This window comes from Scyliorhinus torazame, chromosome 5, assembly GCF_047496885.1.
Source record: "Scyliorhinus torazame isolate Kashiwa2021f chromosome 5, sScyTor2.1, whole genome shotgun sequence".
Classification (NCBI taxonomy): Eukaryota; Metazoa; Chordata; class Chondrichthyes; order Carcharhiniformes; family Scyliorhinidae; genus Scyliorhinus; species Scyliorhinus torazame.
The window spans coordinates 151356908-151377730 of record NC_092711.1 but is presented as its reverse complement, the minus strand read 5'-3'; the positions used below and the strand labels follow the sequence as shown (position 1 = coordinate 151377730).

The 20823-nt window shown below is 47.5% G+C and overlaps 2 protein-coding genes across 4 annotated transcripts; one reads left to right on the top strand and one right to left on the bottom strand.

Moving 5' to 3' along the window:
• LOC140422082 (uncharacterized) lies at positions 1-2693 on the bottom strand. Of its 2 annotated transcripts, none has more exons than XM_072507085.1 (2): positions 2601-2693; positions 1-2011 (listed from the first exon to the last, which is right to left on the bottom strand). In XM_072507085.1, the coding sequence occupies exon 2, from the start codon at positions 1654-1656 to the stop codon at positions 739-741; it is 918 nt and encodes a 305-aa protein (XP_072363186.1). In that variant the 5' UTR covers positions 1657-2011; positions 2601-2693; the 3' UTR covers positions 1-738. The 2 variants fall into 2 exon arrangements, with proteins under 2 accessions (XP_072363186.1, XP_072363187.1); XM_072507086.1 differs by lacking the exon at positions 2601-2693 and adding an exon at positions 2162-2429.
• On the top strand, positions 2682-20580 carry LOC140422069 (uncharacterized). 2 transcript variants are annotated; one of them, XM_072507065.1, is made up of 2 exons: positions 2682-2817; positions 19033-20580. In XM_072507065.1, the coding sequence occupies exon 2, from the start codon at positions 19391-19393 to the stop codon at positions 20339-20341; it is 951 nt and encodes a 316-aa protein (XP_072363166.1). In that variant the 5' UTR covers positions 2682-2817; positions 19033-19390; the 3' UTR covers positions 20342-20580. The 2 variants fall into 2 exon arrangements, with proteins under 2 accessions (XP_072363166.1, XP_072363165.1); XM_072507064.1 differs by lacking the exon at positions 2682-2817 and adding an exon at positions 13079-13176.
• Positions 20581-20823: the final 243 nt, after the last annotated feature.

Below are 20823 nucleotides of genomic sequence, written 5' to 3'. Positions count from 1 at the left end.
TTTATAATAATAATAATCTTTATTGTCACAAGTAGGCTTACATTAACACTGCAATAAAGTTACTGTGAAAAGCCCCTAGTCGCCACATTCTGGCTTGTTTGGGTACACGGAGGGAGAATTCAGAATGTCCAAATTACCGAACAGCACGTCTTTTGGGACTTGTGGGTGGATACCGGAGCACCCGAAGGAAACCCACGCAGTCACGGGGAGAACGTGCAGATTCTGTACAGAAAGTAACCAAAGCCAGGAATCCACATTATAGAAAGGATGGGATAGCACTGGAAAGGGTGCAGAGGAGATTTACCAGGATGTTTCCTGGTTGGAGAGTTTTAGTTACGAAGAGATAGACTTGGATTGTTTTCCTTGGAGCAGCGGAGACTGAGGGGGACATGATGAGCAAAATTATGAGGGGCATAGATAGAGTAGACAGGAAAAAACTTCTCCCTTTGGTATAGGGATCAGTGACCAGGGGGCATAGATTTAAGGTAAGAGGCAGGAGGTTTAGAGGGGATGTGAGGAAAACCTTTCTCACCCAGAAGGTGGTGGGAGTTTGGAACACGCTGTCTGAAAGGGTGGTGGAGGCAGAGACCCTCATGACATTTAAGAAGTATTTAGATAGGCACTTGTGAAGTCCAGGCTATGGGCCAAGCACTGGAAAATGGGATTAGAATAGGCAAGTGGTTGTTTTGGACTGGCGCAGCCTCGAGGGGCCGAAAGGCCTTTACTGTGCTGTATGACCTATGTGAAGTTGGTTACAATCGGATCAGCTGGTGTCTCTGATGGATAATAGAGTGATTCACTTCTCACATTGAGAGCAGGTGAACGGCTTCGTCCCAGTGTGAATCCGCTGGTGTCTCTGCAGGGTGGATGAATGTCTGAATCCCTCCCCACACTGAGAGCAGGTGAACGGCTTCTCCCCAGTGTGAATCCGCTGGTGTTTCCGCAGGGTGGATGAATGTCTGAATCCCTTCTCACATTGAGAGCAGGTGAACGGCTTCTCCCCTGTGTGAACTCGCTGGTGTGACAGTAGATTGTATAACCGAGTGAATCCCTTCCCACACTGAGAGCAGATGAATGGCCTCTCCCCAATGCAAATTTGCTGATGTTTCTGCAGGCTGAATAACTCAGTGAATCCCTTCCCACACTGAGAGCAGGTGAATGGCCTCTTCCCAGTGTGAACTCGCTGATGTTTCTGCAGGTTGGATAACTGAGTGAATCCCTTCTCACACTGAGAACAGGTGAATGGCCTCTCCCCAGTGTGAACTCGCTGATGTAACTGCAGGTTGCATAATTGAATGAATCCCTTCCCACACTGAGAGCAGGTGAACGGCCTCTCCCCAGTGTGAACACGCTGGTGTCTCTGTAGATGGAATAACTGAGTGAATCTTTTCTCACACTGAGAGCAGGTGAATGACTTCTCCCCAGTGTGAATTTGCTGGTGTCTCTGCAGATGGGGTAACTGAGTGAATCCCTTCTCACACTGAGAGCAGGTGAATGGCTTCTCCCCTGTGTGAATGCGTCGATGAGCTTCCAGCAAACATGGGGCTCTGTATCCCTTCCCACAGTCCAAACATTGCCAAGGCTTCTCCATGTTTTCGGTCTCCTTGTATCTCTACAGAATGCACAATTGAAGCCTTGACCACACACAGAACACATGTACGGTCTCTCCCCGCTGTGAATGGTGTGATGTTTTTTCAGGCTGTGTAACTGGTTAAAGCTCTCTCCACAGTCAGTGCTCTGACACACTCTCACTCAGGTGTGTATGTGTGTCTCGGTGCTTTTCCAACTGATGTTTAAAATCTTTTGAAGCTGAGAGATGAGAGAAACCTTTCTCCTTCTAGATTCAAAGGCTGATGATATTCAGGTCCCAAGGAATTGAGTAAAATTTTGTTGGATTTTTGTTTCTTAAGGAGTCTAAATTTTGTATAGATTTAGACTGTCAGATCTAAATCTCTCAGATCGAGATGTGTCGTTTGAAATTTCTGTCTGTAATTCCTCCTCTTCTAACATCCTGTAAAAACAATTTACAAGAATTATCTGTCAGTACAGAATAGAAATCTAGTTTCTCTGGAACATTCTTGTTCTCTCATTCTGCAAAAACTGTAAATTTCCATCCCACACACTCTCCCTCCATTCTCACTCTGCTGTATCTAATATTCACCCTCCCAATTCTCCTGAAGGTGCTGATCCATGCTCACTGCTTCCTGTCCTGGATACAGACTGAAAATCTTCATGAGTTACTACACAAAAAATGTGTAATATACAGATTGGATTCAGTTCCTTTCCCTTCAGTTGTTGCAAGTCGCCAATGTCGTCCCCGCCCCCGAATGAGGAAAGAAGGAAACATTGATTTCCTCGCACAGAAGAGGAAGCTCAATGTCCAACTTCCGGGCTGTGACGCCACAATATAGCCCAGCCTACATCAACCAATAGGAATCATTCTGTTCCACGGTGACGTCATAGGGTTCCAGTGCGCAGGGGCGTCACGGGTGCCCGCCTCCACCCATTGTTCTCCCTCCGCTGGCACCTCCTCGAGACAAGGTTACCGGGCAACCATCTGACGGCTCCGGCCAGAGCGAGAAGCCGCTCGGTGACCTTACCCTCTCGCCTCGTCCGGGACTGCGCATGTCCAAGGGAGAGGTGAAGCTGAGCATGTGCGGGGTAGCTCCCACCTCCTGACTGTCAGGATGACGCGTTGGCCAATGGAACGCCTGGGCGACCGGATGGACTCTCGTCCTCCAGCCAATCTTCGCGGATTTTGTGAGAACGAAAACTGGGCTTCACACAGACTGAAGCTTCTTCCTGTCTCCAACATCTGTGAGTAAAATGCATTTTCTCCCCCTTTCCATTTCTTTTCTCATAATAAATGCACTTTATTACAGAACCAATAATAATATGTAATCTGTACCATATAACAACACGATACATATCTCTGTCCGATATTCCTTTATTGTCGCCTTAAATGTCAGCTATCAACTGGGAAACCAGTCCTTTAATTTTGAACATTGGGAAAGAGACCATCCTTTAGCCAGACAAATAAATGTGTCAAGCTGAGGGAGCAAAGGATGTCAATGTCTTTAAGAGAGAGACCTGGGCCAAGCTTTCCAGAGTCTGCACCCTCCCGGGATTCACTTCCTTTCCCTTCAGTTGCTGCTAGTCACCAATTGAAGGTCAGAATGATAAATGAAATGGAAAGGGGGAGAAAATAAAGTTTTTTATTCCCAGATGTTGGAGCGAGGACGAGGTTTCAGTCTGTGTGAAGCTCAATCTTCATTCACACAAAGCCCGCGTGCTGATTGGCTGAGGGACGGGTCCTTCCGGTCCTCCAATTCTTCCCATTGGTCAGCACCTCAGCAGGAAGGTCAGGTTGTTGACTCTTCTCGCACATGCGCAGCTTCCCCTCTTCCTTGGACATGCGCAATTCCGGGCCGACCGCGCTGCGGATCGAGAGGTTTGCCCAGCGCGGGGGACTGTGGGAACCGCGGCTGCCATTACACATCTGGAGCTGTCACCAAACTCTTGGGACTGGGATGGAAAGTGGGGAGGGCGGACATCAGCCTGGTACAAAGCACATCTAGGTGGTCACTGGATTGGATTGTGACGTCCCCCTCAGCAAAACAGTTTGTTAACTTCAGGTGTAAAGATTTAGACACCTGGGTGGCACATTGGGGAGGGCAATAGGTGAGAGTGAAACTGAACCCGAGAGTCAGCACCTTCAGGGGAGGAGAATTGGTGGATATTGGGATGAATTAGAGTGTGTTGGGGGGGGGGGGGGGGGCAGAGATTTATTGTTTGAGGGAGATGAATGTTTTATGACAACTTGAACTGACAGCTTTAGGTTTCTATCCTATACTTGGTGATTTAATACAGACAGAAACCACAAACCAAACATCAAGTCACGATTCAAAGGAGTCACTCGATATTATTGGCTTTTGTGGACAGTGAAATGTTTTGTCTGTTGTGTCTGCGGTAAAGGCTTCAGTTGTCAGTCTGAGGCTTCCACTAATCATCCAGCCTCGTTGATAGACAACTGTAATCAGAGTGGGAATGAACAATGGGCGAGATTCACCGGTCGCCGAAACTGGTCGGACAGTCCCTGTTTCCAATGAAATCGGAGGCGGCGCTGCTTTCGCGATGCGCTGCCCCCTCCAAAGCAGCGTACTCTAGGAGTTCGGCACTCACCATATCGACACCCTCCGGATGTTGCCGGAGGCCAGCCCCAATGCTCCAGCCTCGACCGGCCAAGTTCCCGACGGCGTGGGTCTCTCATGGTCTTACCTGTCGGGAACTCGGCGTGGCGGCTGCGGACTCAGTCCAGCGTCGCCACAGTCGGCGGAGGGCCGATCCGCGGGCAGGGGGGACTTTGTCAGGGGCTGGGGGCACTATTAGAACATAGAACAGTACAGCACAGAACAGGCCCTTCGGCCCTCGATGTTGTACCGAACATTGTCCGAAACCAAGATCAAGCTATCCCACACCCTGTCATTCTGGTGTGCCGTTTTGCCCCAAATATTCGGTTGGAAAAGAACACCGTTACCACGCTGGCAACAGGACATAGCCTGAGAATCGGAGAATCCAGCCCAACCTTTGTAATCTCCTTTCCCAGGTGATGAGTAGAGAGGTTTTTGCAGACAGGAAACACAAACCAAACATCCCTATTCTGAGATGTGTCCTTTTAGATTGGACTCTAGACTTGGGACTTGGTTCTTAGGCTATGGACTTACTCCGGTGTCTGCTTAACACTTGTTTATTAGTTCTACATCTAAACAAGTTACAGAGTAGGCATGTTACTCCTCGGCGCGATTTCAACCCTCCGTGAGTCTAACACATGTTAAGAAATCAGCATCCACGTCTTACAGTAGCATGTGCCATCTCTTAACCTGTTACACTACATCTCTTCCCACCCCCCTCCCCACTCCCAAATATACTATCCAGGGGTTCTGTAGCCGTCTAAAATACATGTCAACAGTTTTGAGAAGCTACACAAAGTCTGCAGTGCCGCCTGCACACCTGCCTTTGAGAACGTTGCTGCAGTCGGTCCAGTAACAGACAAGAAAGGTGCTGACGAAGCTTTTGCTTCATTTCATGAAGACCTGATGCAGCCGGTACCAGAGAAAATGGTATTTCCACAACTTGCACTGCTGGCCTCTCTGTGGGTGGGGCAAGGGCAGGGACTGCTCAGCAGGGAGGGTCATCATTACCTCTCCCTCCAGTGAACCTCCTCCTTCAGGACAAGGACAGGGACTGCTCAGCAGGGAGGGGCATCATTACCTCTCCCTCCAGTGAACCTCCTCCTCCAGGACAAGGACAGGGACTGCTCAGCAGGGAGGGCCATCATTACCTCTCCCTCCAGTGAACCTCCTCCTCCAGGACAAGGACAGGGACTGCTCAGCAGGGAGGGCCATCATTACCTCTCCCTCCAGTGAACCTCCTCCTTCGATATGGCCAAAATGTTTTTTTACATCAACATCATCAGTGCTGCCACCCTGTTCTTTGATGTGTCCTTCTATATTGGACTATAGGCAAGGGCCTCGGCTCTGAGACAAACTGCAGACGTATTCTGATATCTGCTTAAAAATAGATTATTAGTACTATATTGGAACAGTTACAGAACAGGCATGCTGCTCAGAGACAGGATTCCAATTTCTCGGAGTCTAATACACGACTGGCTGATGCCACTGGTACATCATCATCAGTGTCATACATTAGCGCATTCCAGCTGTTAATCCTTTATGTTTGGAGTGGCACTATGGCACAGGGACGGCACGGCGGCACAGTGGTTCGCACTCCTGCCTCACAGCACCAGGGACCGGGGTTCAATTCCGTTCACAGTGACTGTCTGTGTGGAGTTTGCACTTTCTCCCCATATCTGCATGGGTTTCCTCCGGGTGCTCCGGTTTCCTCCCACACTCCAAAGATGTGCAGGTTAGGTCGATTGGCCGTGCAAAATTGTCCCCAAGTGTCCAAGAGAGTTAAGTGAGGTTACTGGGTTACAGGGATAGGGGTCAGGGAGTGGGCCTAAGTGGGATACTCTTTCCAAGGGTCGGGGCAGACTTGATGGGCCGAATGGCCTCCTTCTGCACTGCAGAGATTCTATGTTACAATTCAATCATGGATGTGATTAACAGCAGCAGTAACAACAGAATTCAACCCCTTTAATCACTCGTGAACACACTGGTGCCTCAGCAGGTTGGACACCTGAGTGAATCCCCTCCCACACTCAGAGCAGGTGAACGGTCTCGCCCCAGTGTGAACTCGCCGGTGCTTCTGCAGTGCGGATGAGTCACTGAATCCCTTCTCACATTCGGAGCAGATGAATGGTCTCTCCATTGAGTGAACTCGCTGGTGTGCCTGCAGTTGGGATAACCGACTGAATCCGTTCCCCACACTCAGAGCAAGTGAATGGCCTTTCATCAGTGTGAACTCGCTGGTGTGTCACAAGGTGGGATAACTGACTCAATTCCTGGCTACACACAGAGCCGATCAATGGCCTCTCCCCAGTGTGAACTCGCTGCTGTGTTTGCAGGCTGGATAACTGAGTAAATTCTTTCCCACAGTGAGAACAGGTGAACGGCCTCTCCCCAGTGTGAACTTGCTGTTGTTACAGCAGAGAGAATGAACGAGTGAATCCCTTCCCACACAGAGCAGTTGAATAGCCTTTCCCTGGTGTGAACTCGCTGGTGCAACAGCAGGTTGGATGAATCACTGAATCTCTTCCGACACTCAGAGCAGGTGAACGCCTCTCCCCAGTATGATTGTGTCAATGGGTTTCAAGTGCAGATGGGGACTGGAACCCTTGCCCACATTCACCACATTTCCATGGTTTCTTCATGGTGCAGGTGTACTTGTTACCATCGAAGATCGATGATGAGTTGAAGACTCGTTGACACTCCGAACACGTGTACGGTCTCTCCCCGCTGTGAATGGTACAATGTTTTATCAGGCTGTTAAACTGGTTAAAGCTCTTTCCACAGACAGTGTCTTGAACACTCTCACTCAGATGTGTGTCTCGGTCCTTTTCCAGTCACACAGTTATTTAAAATATTTTGAAGCAGACAGATCGGGCAAACATTTCTCCTTCTAAATTCAAAGGCCGATAATATTCAGGTCCCAAGAAATCAAGTGAGTTCAAGGCATGCCGTTTGAGATTCCTGTCTGTAATTCCTCCTCTTCTAATATCCTGTAAAATGAGTTTACAAAAGTCAGCACTGTCAGTACAGGATAGAAATTCAGAACAGTCAATTTTAGATACAATGGAACATTCTTTCCTCTCTCATTCCCCAAAAGCTGTAAATCTCCATCCCACACACTCTCCCTCCATTCTCACTCTGCTGTATCTAATATTCACCCTCCCAATTCTCCTGAAGGTGCTGATTCAGACTGATTGACAGATCACTGCTTATCCCTTTCTTTTCAAACCTGAAAATCTACTGTTACCAGGAATGATTCCGAAAGAATCACTCAGCATTCAGGTCTTCTCCAAATTTAGAGTACCCAATTAATTTTTTCCATTTAAGGGGCAATTTAGCATAGCCAATCCACCTAACCTGTACATCTTTGAGTTGTGGGGGTGAACCCCACGCAAGCATGATGATAATGTGCAAACTCCACATGGACAGTGACCCAGAGCCGGGATCGAACCTGGAACCTCGGTGCCGTGAGGCACCAGTTCTAACAACTGCACCACTGTGCTGCCCTTTAAGGAAATAAACTTGCAGTGGATTGGGGATATCAAGGGGGAATGGAACTGACTGGATTGTCCACAGAGAGTCGGCATGGGCTCCAGTTGCTGACCGCACTCGTTCTGTGCCATAATGACTGGAACTATATAACACAGTCAGTATATGATTGTGCACAGACAGGCAGTGATTGACACACAGGATGACCAGTGAACACACAGAACACAGCAGCCAATCACCAGACAGGACACGACCACTATAAGGCACTAGTTTTCCCACTCTTTTGGGATCCAGTCTCTGAGACAGTCAGAGCCCATGAGCAGCAACTAGAACATACACCATGTGGTAGTAAGATAGTCTGGTCAGGTTAGCCTCAGGTCTCCAGTCAAGTCAGCATAGTGTCAACCCACAGTTAAAGTATGTATGATAGTTAAGAGTTCAATAAAATCAAGTTGCATTTCTTCAAGTGTTGGAAGCCTGTCTCTCTCTCACTGCTGCAGCAAACGCAGTGGTCGCAGACCCGGCATACCCAACACATCATGATACCAGTGAGTCATGCTCGAGTTTGACGGACCTACCTTGAGATAGTCATCCTTTGACCAGCGATCAGCCATCCGGTAACATGGACCGCGTCCGCCCTCCCCTGCAGCTCCGCATCGGCGGCAACCTCATTGCTAACTGGAAGATTCTCAAGCAGAAGTTCCAGCTGTATCTTGACGCCACCGACTTGGAAACCGCATCAGATGCCAGGAAGATCAATCTCTTCCTCTCTACAGCCGCGGACCACACTATCCACATCTTCAACTCCCTCACCTTTGCTGAAGGCGAGGACATGACAAAGTTTAAAACAGTCCTGCTGAAGTTCGACAGCCACTGTGACATCGAAGTCAACGAGAGCTTTGAACGCTATGTGTTCCAGCAGAGGCTGCAGGGTAAGGAGGAACCTTTCCAGTCCTTCTTAACCCACCTCTGTATCCTCGCGCAGTCCTGCAACTACGGCTCCACTACCGACTCCATGGTCCGCGACCAGATCGTTTTCGGGGTCCACTCCGATCCCCTTCGCCAGCAGCTCCTTAAAGTTAAGCAGTTCACCCTTACCATCGCCATCAAAACCTGCGTCCTCCACGAGCACGCTAACAACCAGTACTCCCATATCAAGGCGGCAGAGATGGCACGGCAAGGCCCCCACGATGCGGAGCGGGTGCAGGCTATATACCCAACACATCACATATTACACTGGAGCTAATAATAAATGTACTTTATTACAGAGCCATAAATAATATATCTAATCTGTACCATATAACAACACGGGACATCCTATATTAATTTACTGTCCCTTAACCAAGGACACGGACATGGGAAAACTGGATAGACTCTGTGACTTGGGAAAGAAGATCTCTTGGGAAGGTTCAACCAATAGTAAAATGGACTCTTGTTGACAAGAGCACTGGGACTCTCGAGCAAGCTGAACTTTAAAACCTCATTGTCACATTGGGTTAGTTTTGTTCAGGTTTAAGCTTATAGTTTTGCCAAGGTGATATGTTTCATTGTAAAATGGGAAAAAGAGAAACCATTATCTGTACAATGTGTAATAAGGTCGTTGTTACAGTGTTTATAATGTTCAAATGTGTTGTAGCATGAAAGGATTCTGAAAACATGCTTACTTCAGAAGCTTTATTCCTTGGGGATGGGCAGGCATGTGATGACCCAGGTACTTTGGGAACATTTGTGCAATGACCCCTTTAAGACCCAAAGTGAAACTGGAGATTCTTCTGGAGGAAATGAATTGATTTCCTGGTTCTGAGGTCATCAGTTCCAAGAAATGACCATGTGACCTGAGGTTGTTCTGGGAATGAAAAGCTGGAGAAGCTAAGCGTAAATAGACAGATAATTGTATATTCAGTTACACGTTCCATCCTACTAAAGCAGGTTCAGTTGCTGGGGGGTAAGAAGAGTTAAGAAGATAACCTGCAGTTCAAAACAGAGCATGGAGCTTCCAACAAGTCCGGGTGTTGAAGCAGTTCACTGAGAATACAGCAGGGACTGTGTTACATCGTGTGTTACACAGTTGGAAAGGAGAGCTAGCTGAAGTCTAGGAGAGCACGGGGTTGTGGATCGGAAGACACCACTTGCTTCTATTTCAGTTATGCAAAATCCAACCATACTGTTTAAAGAGGTCATAAAATGGAGTCTCTGGAGACATCGGAGCCTCACAACCCGAAAGAGAGAGCATTTGCAAGCATGCACTTTGTTGATGTTCATCCTATTCATGGATCTTGGATAGAATTCGGCTGTTGGTGGAAGTGACTCGAAGGCCAAGTCCATTGGACGGGAAGTGAGGGATCCGACATTGCAGAGGGCGATTGGGAAGAGTGTGAGATTGTCCATGGTACAACATTTCGACAGGAAGTAATGTGAGAGCTCAGAACAACGTGAGATGGATCTTTGTTGTACTGACTAGTAAAGTAAAATTTCTCTTGTTCTGTGAAATATCCAGTCCCTGTTAATTAAAGTTTGTGTCGATTTTAGTTGGTTTGTTACAGTGAAAGTTTGAAAATGTGAAATTTTGTCCATTGGTTTTCTTTCCAGTGGAGATTCCTTTCATTTAATAAGTTATCAATCTCTACAGAGATGGTAACAAGAGACAGAGTCATTAGGGCAGTGGAGGAGGTCATTCTACCCATGCTAACCCTGTGTAGATCATCCATTCAGTCCCATTCGCGCCTTCTTCCCCGTACCCCTGTATGTTTATTGCCTTCAAGTCCCCATCCAATTTCGTTTTGATATCTGGGAAAGGTGGGAGGAACCAAAGGAAATCCAGTTTAATCTGGCACATCCGCTGTTTATTATTAAGACCTGGAAGATAATACGGTGTTTAGTTAATAAAGAAGTCGAACCTGGATCAGGTCAATAAAATGGGGACATTCAATGGGTTTGGTGTATAGCTGAGATGATGAAGCTTTATGTAAACACGTTAAAATCTTTGAGAGAGAGAGAGACAAACATGAGAACGGGTCCCAGTCCCCATTAAACACAAATAAACAGGAAGATTAGTTAGGGAATTTCCACTCAGTCAGTTCCTGGCTGATCTACACCTCGACTCCGTGCTCCTGTCTTTGCTGCTCTTTGCACAGGGTTGGGGTGATGAGGGGCAGAAGCTGGTGAGGTGAGACTGGGGGAGGGGAACCACAGCCAGATGAGAACACACGTGAACTCTGCAGGAGGCAGGTCCTCCCCGAAAACTGACCCACCCAGAAGGACGAGAGCATCCTGAAATGTAACAATAATTCTGTCAGTTAGTGGCTAACTAGACAATATGTTGTGATGAGGTTTTAGAAATAGACCCTGGGTAGACGAGTTCACTAAAGCTCCCACAGTGAATCTGTCTAACAGCCACAGCGACCTCTAACGTTGGAAAATGGGTGTAACCCTGTTTGGATGCTGCCGTCAAAGGATGCTTGATAAGTCGATGCAGAGCTTCTTTATAATAATAATCTTTATTAATGTCACAAGGAGGCTCACATTAACACTTCAATTAAGTTACAGCGAAAATCCCCTAGTCGCCACACTCCAGCACCTGTTCGGGTATACTGAGGGAGAATCCAGAATGTCCAATTCACCTAACAGCACATCTTTCAGGAACCGTGGGAGGAAACCAGCGCACCCGGAGGAAACCCACGCAGACACTGGGAGAACGTGCAGACGCCTCACAGACAGTGACCCAAGCCGGGAATCAAACCCGGGTCCCTGGCACTGTGAAGCAATGGTGCTAACCACTGTGCTACCGTGCCACTTGTAGATGGCGAATGGGGTGCTGATCCCAGTGTTTGCTTTGTCTTGTATAAAACAAACTCTCCGATTTGAGTAAGACTGATAATTAAGCACTTTTAAGAATTGATTGTAACATATTAAATTTAACTGATTCAGCCCATTTGAAAAAAAAATCTGCTCTTCAAAGATATATTGGTACAAATTACAGGAGATCTTTGTAGTTGAATTGAATCCTTGACTCTTCACACGGACACCTGACTGACAAGAGGCACTGATTGGACAATAGCTGGAAATAATAAGCTGACATGTTTTTCTGGGAGACTCTCTGTTTCTTGTTAACCCGGAATCGACTATGTGAGAGTTAAAGGCAATACCAGGCTAATTTACATTGTATATACAACATAGAAACAGCCCAACCAATCCATGCCAGTGTTTATACTTCATTTGAGCTTCCTCTCATGCTTTCCCATCTGACTCTATCAATATATCCATCTGTTTCATTTCTCCCTCATGTTCATCCAGCAACCCATAAATATATCGATGATATTTACCTCCACCAATCCCTGTGGTAGCGAGTTCCACAATCCCACCACTCACTGGGGAAGAAATTTCTCCTGAATTCCTGATTAGATTGTCTCACATTGATAGCCTCTCATTTTGCTCTTACCCTTACAAGTGAAAACATTCTCCATGTGTATCAAAATCTTTCACAATTTACAGGCCTCCATTAGTCCCTCAGCCTTGTATTTTGAAGAGAGGAGTGACCCAGCCTATTCATCGTCTCCTGATAGGTTTAACCTCTCACACTAAAAATCTGAAGACAAAAATGCTTTGTTCGCACTTGAGCTCAGTGCAGTGAGAGCGGGGATAGAGTTGCAAGGGAGCCTGAGAACAGCAGATTCACTGAGAATGGGTGGGCTGGGCTGATCTGTGTAAATAAGATGGTTAAATAGACTGTTCATGACCGTCTAGCAGGTGTTCAGGATCGTGGAGGAGCTCAAGTGTCAGTCTTCAACAACACAGTAATTTGCATTTATACAGCACATTTAATGTAATTCAATTTTCCAAGGTGTTTCACAGGGACGTTGTAAATCCAAGTTTCACAAATGATTTGAAAAAAATTGTCCAAGCTCATGATCATGTGACAGAAAATGCTACTTCTCTCTGTCTCCACACACTCCCTCCCTATTGATTGCAACACTAATTCATCTCAATATCCTCCTCCTGCTTTTCCCCCAATTCTCCTCCCCTGAAGGTGCTGACTCTCGGGTTCAGTTTCACACTCATCTATTGCTCTCCCCAATATGTCTAAATCTTTACTCCTGAAGTTAACAAAAAAATGTGCTAAGGGGCGTCACAATACACATGTATTTTGTGTCCGGAATGGGGGCACAGCTACTCCACCCCCACTTTTCATCCCAGTCCCAGGGGTTTGGAGACTGCTTTGGAGATGGTTGATGGCGGCTGAATCTCCCATAGGCCCCCTCGCCGGAGACACCGCTCCGGTGGCGGCCAGGGACTGCGCATGTTCAAAGGAGAGAAGATGCGCGTGCGCAGTAACGGTTCTTCCCATTGAGGTCAAACGGGCATCCATGACACGTGCCATCCGTTGCCCATTGTCTTCAGGCGGCCAGCAACCAATGGAAAGATTGGAGGACCGGAAGGACTCTGGTCCTCCCGCTTTGTGTGAATGAAATTTGAGCTTCAGACAGTGTGCCCAACATCTGTGAGTAAAACACTTTCTTTTCTTCCCCTTTCCATTTTTTTTCTCATTCTCTGCTTCAATTGGTCACTTGCAGCAACTGAAGGGAAAGGAAGTGAATCCAGGGAGGGTGCAGACTCTGGAAAGCTTGGCCCAGGTCTCTCTCTCTCTCTCTTAAAGACATTGACATCCTTTGCTCCCTCAGCTTGATACATTTATTCGTCTGGCTAAAAGGATGGTCTCTTTCCCAATGTTCACAATTAAAGGGCTGGTTTCCCCAGGAGATGGTTGACATTTAAGGGGACAGTAAATGAATGTAGGATAGAGATATGTCTGTATATGGTGCAGATCAGATGTATTGTTAATGGTTCTGTAATAAAGCACATTTATTATTATTTCTAGTTGTGTAATATAGGACTGTAGCTACGTTGTATATTTCCAGAAGAGAAATGCTGGAAAATCTCAGGTCTGGCAGCATCTGTAAGGAGAGAAAAGAGCTGACATTTCGAGTCCAGATGACCCTTTGTCAATGATAAAGGGCATAGAAAGTGGGAAATATTTATACTGTAGGGTGAGGGAATGAAAGATGAGTCATAGCCACAGAAACAAAGGAAAAAGAGTGCAAATAGCAGTCCCCAGGGAGAATAAAAGCTGTGAAAGGTCAAACAGCAGAGAAACTAAAATCTGAGGGACAGATACAGATGTGGGGAGAAGGGGATCATGGGTGGTAAATAGGTAAAATGAGGGGAAGGGGGAAGCAAAGGGGAGAAATGGTAAGGAAAGTGGGGATAAGGTTGGGGAGGAAAATATATATCAAGAAAGAAAGAAAAATTAAAAGACAGGTAAAATGAAATGTAATGAAAACATAGTAGAGCTAATCATCTGAAGTTGCTGAATTTGATGTTGAGACTGGAAGGCTGTAGCATCCCTTACTGGAAGATGAGACTCTGTTCCTCCAGGATGTGATGAGCTTCTCTGGAACATTGCAGCAGGCCAAGGACAGAAATGTGGGCATGGGAGCAGGGTCTTGTGTTAAAATGGCAAGCTACGGGAAGGTCAGGGTCCTGAATGCACACAGATCAAAGGTGCTCAGCAAAGCGATCACCCAGTCTACGTTTGGTCTCTCCGATATAGAGGAGACCACATTGGGAACTGTAAATGCAATCGACCAAATTGAAAGAGGTGCAAGTGAAACACTGCTTAACCTGGAATGAGTGCTTTATGCCTGGGATGTTAAGAATGGAAGAGGTAAAGGGGCAGATGTCACATCTTCTGCAATTGCTGTGGGTGATGGGAGAGGTGGTGGGTATGGTGGGGGAGTGGACTAGATTATCCCGAAGGGAACGGTCTCTACAGAATGCTGACAGCGGGAGTGAAGGAAAGATATGTTTAGTGGTGGCATCGTGCTGGAGTTGGCGAAAATGGCAGAGGATTATGCTTTACATACGGAGGCTGGTGGGGTGAAATGTGTAAATGAGGTAACTCTATCCTTGTTCTGGGAGAGAGGGCAGGGGGCGAGGGAAGTGGCACGTAAGATGGGCCGCACACTGTTGAGGTCCCTGTCAAAAACTGTAGGTGGGAAATCACGGTTGAGGAAGAAGGAACACATTTTCGAAGCACCACTTTGGAAAGTGGCATCGTCGGAACAAATGCGACGGAGGCGAAGGAGTTGAGAGAAAGGGATGGAGTGTGAAGAGCTGTAGTCCAGGTAGCTATGGGAGTCAGTGGGCTTGTAATGGATGTTAGTCTATTGCCGGAAATGGAGACAGAAAGGTCAAGGGAAGTGAAGTGTCTAAGATGGATGGGGTGAAAGTGATAAGAGGGGTGGAAACTGGAAGCGAAGTTGATGAATTTTTCCAGGTCCAGACGAGAGCATGAAATGGCACCAAAATAGTCATCGATGTACCAATAAAAGAGTTGTGGGAGGGGACCTGGGTTGGCCTGGAACAATGAATGTCCACATACCCCATAAAAAGGCAAGCGTAGCTAGGACCCATTGCAACACTTTTGATTTGGAGAAAGTGGGATGAGTTGAAGGAGAAGTTATTGAGAGATAAAACAAGTTCAGCCTGGCGGAGAAGAGTGATGATGGATGGGAATTGTTAAGGCCTCTTTTTGAGAAAGAAGTGAAGAGCTCTCTACACCTCCATTCATCACCAGGATGGGCTGAGATCTCTTTGGGAATCGCCCGAAAGTCGGCCATTTTCTTTTTCAAACGGGCTAAGTATTTGCTCGGCTTTTCCCAAACTCGTACAACTTCTGCCTCACAAACTCTTAACTTTACTCGACCTGCTGAGTCAACAGGGAGTCCAAAGCTCCTCTTGCCATGTTAACCTCCTTCAGCAATAGCTTACTCAGGCCCTCCATATGATTCTCTTCCACCTTCGCCAAACAAACCTCCAGAAGCCGCTGGTTCTCCAGCATTCTGCACCTTTTATTAGCAGTGTGAGAAATGATTAGCCCCGAGCATAAACTTTACACGTCTCCCACAAAATGGAGGGGGGAATTCGGGGGTCGAGTTAACCAAAAGGAAGAACTCAAAATGCGCAGTGAATGAAGCGTCTCTTATCCGGGAAGCATCAAACCTCCACATTCTCGACCTGGGGTGAGCCCTCGAGCAAAAAGTGCAGACAAGCGGGGGGGAGCTCTGCGAGTACGATGCTCCCGGCACAAGAAAGTCGTTGATTCTGGTGTGACGTTGATGTAGGTCTGGAAAGAAGGTAAAATCTCCGCCCCTTGGATGCAAAGTTCTTTCAAACATCCACATAACCCACCCCCTCACAAGCCGATGCCAAGCCCTCGCTTGCAGTGTTGGGGGGTTCTGGTAACCGGTAGCTGATCAGCCAGAGGATAGAAGTGGCCGTTAAAGTCGCCAACCACAAAAGAGTTAGTCGAAGCTAACTTTGCAAAATATACAAAAGCCTTTGCAATGAACCCCGGGGAGTAATTCGGGGATCCATAAACATTCATTATTGAAACAACATCTCCATGCACCAAACCTCTAATGAGCACATATCTACCTCCTTTTTCCTTGGTGCAGGTTTCAACCTTAAAAGGGATATTTTTATTAATAAGGATTGCCACACCCCTGCTACTTGATGAAGGAGTTGAAAAAACCTGCCCCACCCAATCCCACCTCAATTTAAAGTGTTCCTCATAATCCAGATGAGTTTCCTGTACTAAACCTATGTCGACTTTCTCCTTAAGAAAGGAGAGGATCTTTTTCCTTCTGATTGGGTGATAGATGCCCCGTACATTCCCTGAGAAAATTTGCAGATTAACTGCCGCCATTAGTTAGGCGACAGAGAGACAGGAACAGATTTTCACACCACAATCGGGCGTGCATCATTACCCCCTCCTCCAACTCACTTTACACCAGAGGCACCAAGGTTTCCCCAAACTGCTCCTTTCACGGTTAAAAGCCCCGTCTGTACCAGAGTTGGATAAAGTCAACAACACATAAACCCTCCCATAATAACAAAAATACAAAAGAATCACGACCACAATAGAACCAAGGGGACATTCCTCAATAAGACTGAGGACCCGGAGGATTAACCCCACGGCCAGACTGTCGTTATCTTCAGGATACCTTCTCCAAAATGAGGAGAAGAAAAGAAGGGCCAACAAGGGAATGGGGATCGAATGTCCCTCCCGCATTTTAGACCCACCCGTTAAGACCTGCATCCACCACCACCCACCCTTCGGCAATGGCACCACTCGGTTCTGCCATGATTAACGCTCGGATAATAGAAGACAACGGATAATAAGCACACAACACATCTACCATAACTGGGATGAGATAATCTGAGTCCCTGGAACACTCGAGGAGGAGAAGAAGACATTCAATCAGCGCTCACAGAATAACAACTCCCTTCAACAGGATAAAAGATAACAAATTCAGACAACACCATGATAGGGAAAGAGTCCAGATTAGAGCCTGAGTTAGTCCGAGCTGCAAACCATCCCTCCAAATCCTTGCACTTCATGGATTTAATGAAGGCCAAGGCAGTAGTCGGATTATCGAAAGTCTTGACGGAGTTGTCGGATACAATTTTCAGAGTTGCTGGGTAAAGCGACAGAATTCACTACCGCAGCCTTCAGTTCCCTTCGAACTTCATCGAAGCCTCGATGCTTCGTTTGCATAGCTGTTGAAAAATCCTGGAAGAAGGAAAATCCTCATTCCTTATGGAGCCAGGCCCCACCTCACCTTACCCGTCTCCAGGACCTACTGCTGTCTTTCAAGTTGTGGAAGTGAATGATCACAGGCCTGGGATGAAAACTATCCCTTGGCCTCAAAGACAGGATCCGATGCCCTTTCTAATTTGAAACGCCCAGGCTTCACATCCAGCTTGAGAAAACGTGGCAGCTGGTCCTCGAAGGACCTGACGAGAGCCTCACCCTCCACACCTTCTGGCAGGCCAATGACTCGGATGTTCTTTCTCTGACCCTCGGTTCTCCAAGTTCTCCAGGCTTCTCCCACGCCACTCAGCTGGTTCTCAAGGATTTAATTCTTGCCTCCGCCGAGGAGGCATCTCGCTCAACGTTCAGGATTCTCTCCTCCGGATCATCGAGCCTCTTCATGGTGTTGTTCAGCTCGGCCTCCTGAGCTCACAGATATTGAGTCAGTACACCCAGACTTGTTGCTCTTATTAGCCTTAGTTTTATTAGCTCTAATTCTGTCACCTTTGCTCACGAGTCGCCAGGTATCTTTCTGATACCGCCACGTGGTTCAAGCTCTAGTTATGATTAATAAGCCAGCACACCGCTTAGTAAGAGTAAAATCAACGGTCATTTATTATATACAGCAATAAATACTTATACAATAATCCTACTTTCTAGACTACTACCTACCACTACTGGCCAATACTTAACTTTGGGAATGGCCCACCAGGTCAGGGAAACGAATGGCTTATCGAATTGGGTCTGGCCTGCGGGATTCAAAGGCTGATACAGGTCGATGGCTAGGAGTCTCTATCGGGTAGCGATCGCTGGAGTCAAACTTACGGTTTCTGGTCGATGGTTCTTGCGAAGGTTGCGAGAAGGAGAAGAAGGGAGAGAAGGGTCGATCTGAACTTGGCCCCTATCTTTATAGTTCCCAGGGGCCTCCCGCCTCTCGGGGCGGACCTTGACCCTGGTCCCAAGTGATTGGACTTGGTCCCAATCACTGGGTTCGATATGCTCCAATAATGGGGCGATTCCTTGATCGGGGGGTGGTCGTTCACCTTTCTTTGCCTCGGCCACTGCTGGCGCCGAGAGGTCTAGATCGGCTTTCAATTGCTAATTTGTTGCAATTGTTCCCGGGGATAGCCCATTAAACTGCAGATGGCTGGGTTGATGTGCTGCTAATGGTCGCAGGTATCGATCTGGGCCGACTTCCCCAGAGCCGAATACGCTGTTCTGTCTGCAGCTGTCCGTTTGTGCCCTGTTGGCTGCTTTTCCCATCAGCCTTTTCGGTTAGCCATTTTACATCGGGTTTTGGCCAAATTAATCTGGAATCAGCCATTTTAGGTGGCTACAGCCTCTGGTCAATAACACGGAGAATGTTGCTGACATAGATCGACCAATGATCGCACAGAATAAATGAGCAGGTTCGATGGGCCGAGTGGCCAACTGCAGCTCCTATTTGTTATGATCTCTGTGCCCAGGACAGGAAGCAGTGAGCAGGGATCTGTCAATCAGCCTGAATCAGCACCTTCAGGAGAATTGGGAGGGTGAATATTAGATACAGCAGAGTGAGAATGGAGGGAGAGTGTGTGGGATGGAGGTTTACAGCTTTTGGGGAATGAGCGAGGAAAGAATGTTCTCTAGGAACTAGAATTGTCTGTTCTGAATTTCTATCCTGTACTGACAGTGATGTCTTTTGTAAATTGTTTTTAACAGGATATTAGAAGAGGAGGAATTACAGACAGAAATCTCAAACGTCACGTCTCAATCTGGCTGAGTCTCTCAACTCCTTGGAACTGGATATCACCGGACTTTGAATCGAGAAGGAGAAATGTTTGCCCAATCTGTCGGCTTCAAAAGATTTTAACTATCAGTGTGACTGGAAAAGCACCGAGACACACACACCCGAGTGAGAGTGTTCCAGAGCACTGACTGTGGAAAGAGCTTTAACCAGTTACACAGCCTGAAAATACATCACACCATTCACAGTGGGGAGAGACTGTACACGTGTTCTTTGTGTGGACGAGGCTTCAACTGATTGTCAAACCTGGAGCGACACAAGGACACCCAAAACATGGGGAAACCGTGGAAATGTGGGGACTGTGGGAAGGGATTTAGTGCTCCATCTCAGCTGGAAGCTCATCGACACAGTCACACTGGGGAGAGGCCGTTCACCTGCTTTGTGTGTGAGAAGGGATTCACTCAGTTATCTGCCCTGAAGTCACACCAGCGAGTTCACACCGGGGAGAAGCCGTTCACCTGCTCTCAATGTGGGAAGGGATTCACTACTTCATCGAACCTGCGGAAACATCAGCGAGTTCACACTAGGGAGAGGCCGTTCATCTGCTCTCAGTGTGGGAAGGGATTCGGTCAGTTATCCCACCTGCATATACACCAGCGAATTCACACTGGGGAGAGGCCGTTCACCTGCTCTCAGTGTGAGAAGGGATTCACTACTTCATCCAACCTGCTGACACACCAGCGAGTGCACACTAGGGAGAGGCCGTTCACCTGCTCTCAGTGTGAGAAGGGATTCACTCAGTTATCCTACCTGCAGAGACACCAGCGAGTTCACACTAGAGAGAGGCCGTTCACCTGCTCTCAGTGTGAGAAGGGATTCACTACTTCATCGAACCTGCTGACACACCAGCGAGTGCACACTGGGGAGAGGCCGTTCACCTGCTCTCAGTGTGAGAAGGGATTCACTACTTCATCCAACCTGCTGACACACCAGCGAGTGCACACTAGGGAGAGGCCGTTCACCTGCTCTCAGTGTGAGAAGGGATTCACTCAGTTATCCCACCTGCAGAGACACCAGCGAGTTCACACTAGAGAGAGGCCGTTCACCTGCTCTCAGTGTGAGAAGGGATTCACTACTTCATCGAACCTGCTGACACACCAGCGAGTGCACACTGGGGTGAGGCCGTTCACCTGCTCTCAGTGTGAGAAGGGATTCACTCGGTTATTCAACCGGCAGAGGCACCAGCGAGTTCACACAGGGGAGAAGGTGTTAACCTGCTCTTAGTGACAGAAGGGATTCAGATATCCATACACCCTGCAGGAACACGAGCGAGTTCACACCTGGAAGAAGCCATTCACCTGCTCTGAGCAGGGGAGACATTCAATGATCCGTCCTGAGTACGGCGACACTAGCGAGTTAATTCTGGGGAGAGACCATTCATCTGCTCTCAATGTGGGGAGGGGTTTTGTGATTCATCACACCTGTTGTGACTCCAACAAGTTCACAATAAATTACAGATGTTGGCTCCGTTGTTATTGTATCTGCTCTCACTGACATCCAGGACTGCATTTTGTTCATTCTGACATCTGGTGAATGGTGATGATTGGAGGGTTTCTTTCTGCTGGACTGGCCGGTCTAACACCTCTGCCTCCGGTGGGCTGACCATTTTTGAGGCCAGTTGCGATTACCTGGTTCCAAGTTTGACGAGGGGCACAGAATGAAAAGGTGTTTGCACGTTGGAAGATATTTAGTTCCCAAAGCAGCCA

Bases quoted from the DNA above. Each gene is read 5' to 3' on its own strand.
- LOC140422069 (XM_072507065.1), top strand. From the start codon at position 19,391: ATGGGGAAACCGTGGAAATGTGGGGACTGTGGGAAGGGATTTAGTGCT.
- LOC140422082 (XM_072507085.1), bottom strand. From the start codon at position 1,656: ATGTGTTCTGTGTGTGGTCAAGGCTTCAATTGTGCATTCTGTAGAGAT.